We start from the raw sequence: 968 nt of genomic DNA, 5'->3' as shown, positions 1-968 counted from the left end.
TGTTCTCCTCACCCTCCTTCCCTGTTCTCCTCACCCTCCTTCCTTGTTCTCCTCACCCTCCTTCCTTGTTCTCCTCACCCTCCTTCCTTGTTCTCCTCACCCTCCTTCCTTGTTCTCCTCACCCTCCTTCCCTGTTCTCCTCACCCTCCTTCCCTGTTCTCCTCACCCTCCTTCCCTGTTCTCCTCACCCTCCTTCCCTTGTTCTCCTCACCCTCCTTCCCTGTTCTCCGCACCCTCCTTCCCTGTTCTCCTCACCCTCCTTCCCTGTTCTCCTCACCCTCCTTTCCTTCCTCATTCTCCTCACCCTCCTTCCCTGTTCTCCTCACCCTCCTTCCTTGTTCTCCTCCTCGGCCGCCGTCTCCATGGACTCCGACTCCGGCTGCTCCCCGCTGACTTTCTCCTGCTCGTCGATCCAGTCGGAGACGGCCTTGAGCGCTCGCTCCGTGTGGGAAACCATGTTCTGCACTGCCTCCAGCTCCTCCTGCGTGGGGTACACGGCCGAGTGCTTGGCCATCACGTGCCGGTCGTCGTTGACGAAGATCCGCATCGGGCGCTGCCAAGGGATGAGTTCGGGACAACTCAGGGGTGCCCCGGGACACAAATGCCCTTCCAATGGGTGGGAATCCCCCCCATCTCTTACCATTTTTGCTTCCCGACGTCCCTCCGAGCGTTCCAGAGGCGTTTATGTGGACTTTTCCAGCGGGGAGACCGTGGCGGCACCGCGGCGTTGCGGGAGCTGGAAGGGACGGGGAGCCGGGTGAGCGGGGCCGGGGAGCGGGAACGGCCATTCCGGGGCTGCCAACTCCCAGCCCACAGCCCGGGCTTCTGCTCCCAAGGATTTGTATCCCTGAGAGCCGGAGGGTGCCCCCGGAAAGCTTCCAGAGGGTTCGGCGCCCTCCGGGGCACAGACACCCCTCTGAGGGTCCAATCCCTTATTCCCTCTTATTCCCAAGAGGTTTTCCAACGAA

The 968-nt window shown here is 61.7% G+C and overlaps 1 protein-coding gene across 1 annotated transcript in view; it reads right to left on the bottom strand.

Annotated features, from left to right (window-relative positions):
* The window catches only part of LOC103757269 (interleukin enhancer-binding factor 3-like), a gene marked incomplete at its 3' end in the record, with an annotated part of 14,098 nt that extends 13,355 nt beyond the window's left edge, over nt 1-743 (bottom strand). The window contains 2 exon segments of the mRNA XM_029959922.1: nt 212-553; nt 641-743. Coding sequence (XP_029815782.1) covers nt 212-553; nt 641-643 — 345 coding nt within the window.
* Between the last annotated feature and the right edge of the window lie 225 nt (nt 744-968).

The sequence above is a fragment of the Manacus vitellinus genome, unplaced genomic scaffold (genome assembly GCF_001715985.3).
Source record: "Manacus vitellinus isolate BGI_N305 unplaced genomic scaffold, ASM171598v3 scaffold_236_pilon, whole genome shotgun sequence".
Taxonomy (NCBI): domain Eukaryota; kingdom Metazoa; phylum Chordata; class Aves; order Passeriformes; family Pipridae; genus Manacus; species Manacus vitellinus.
The sequence above is the reverse complement of the archived record's forward strand: the minus strand, read 5'-3'. Positions and strand labels throughout refer to the sequence as shown.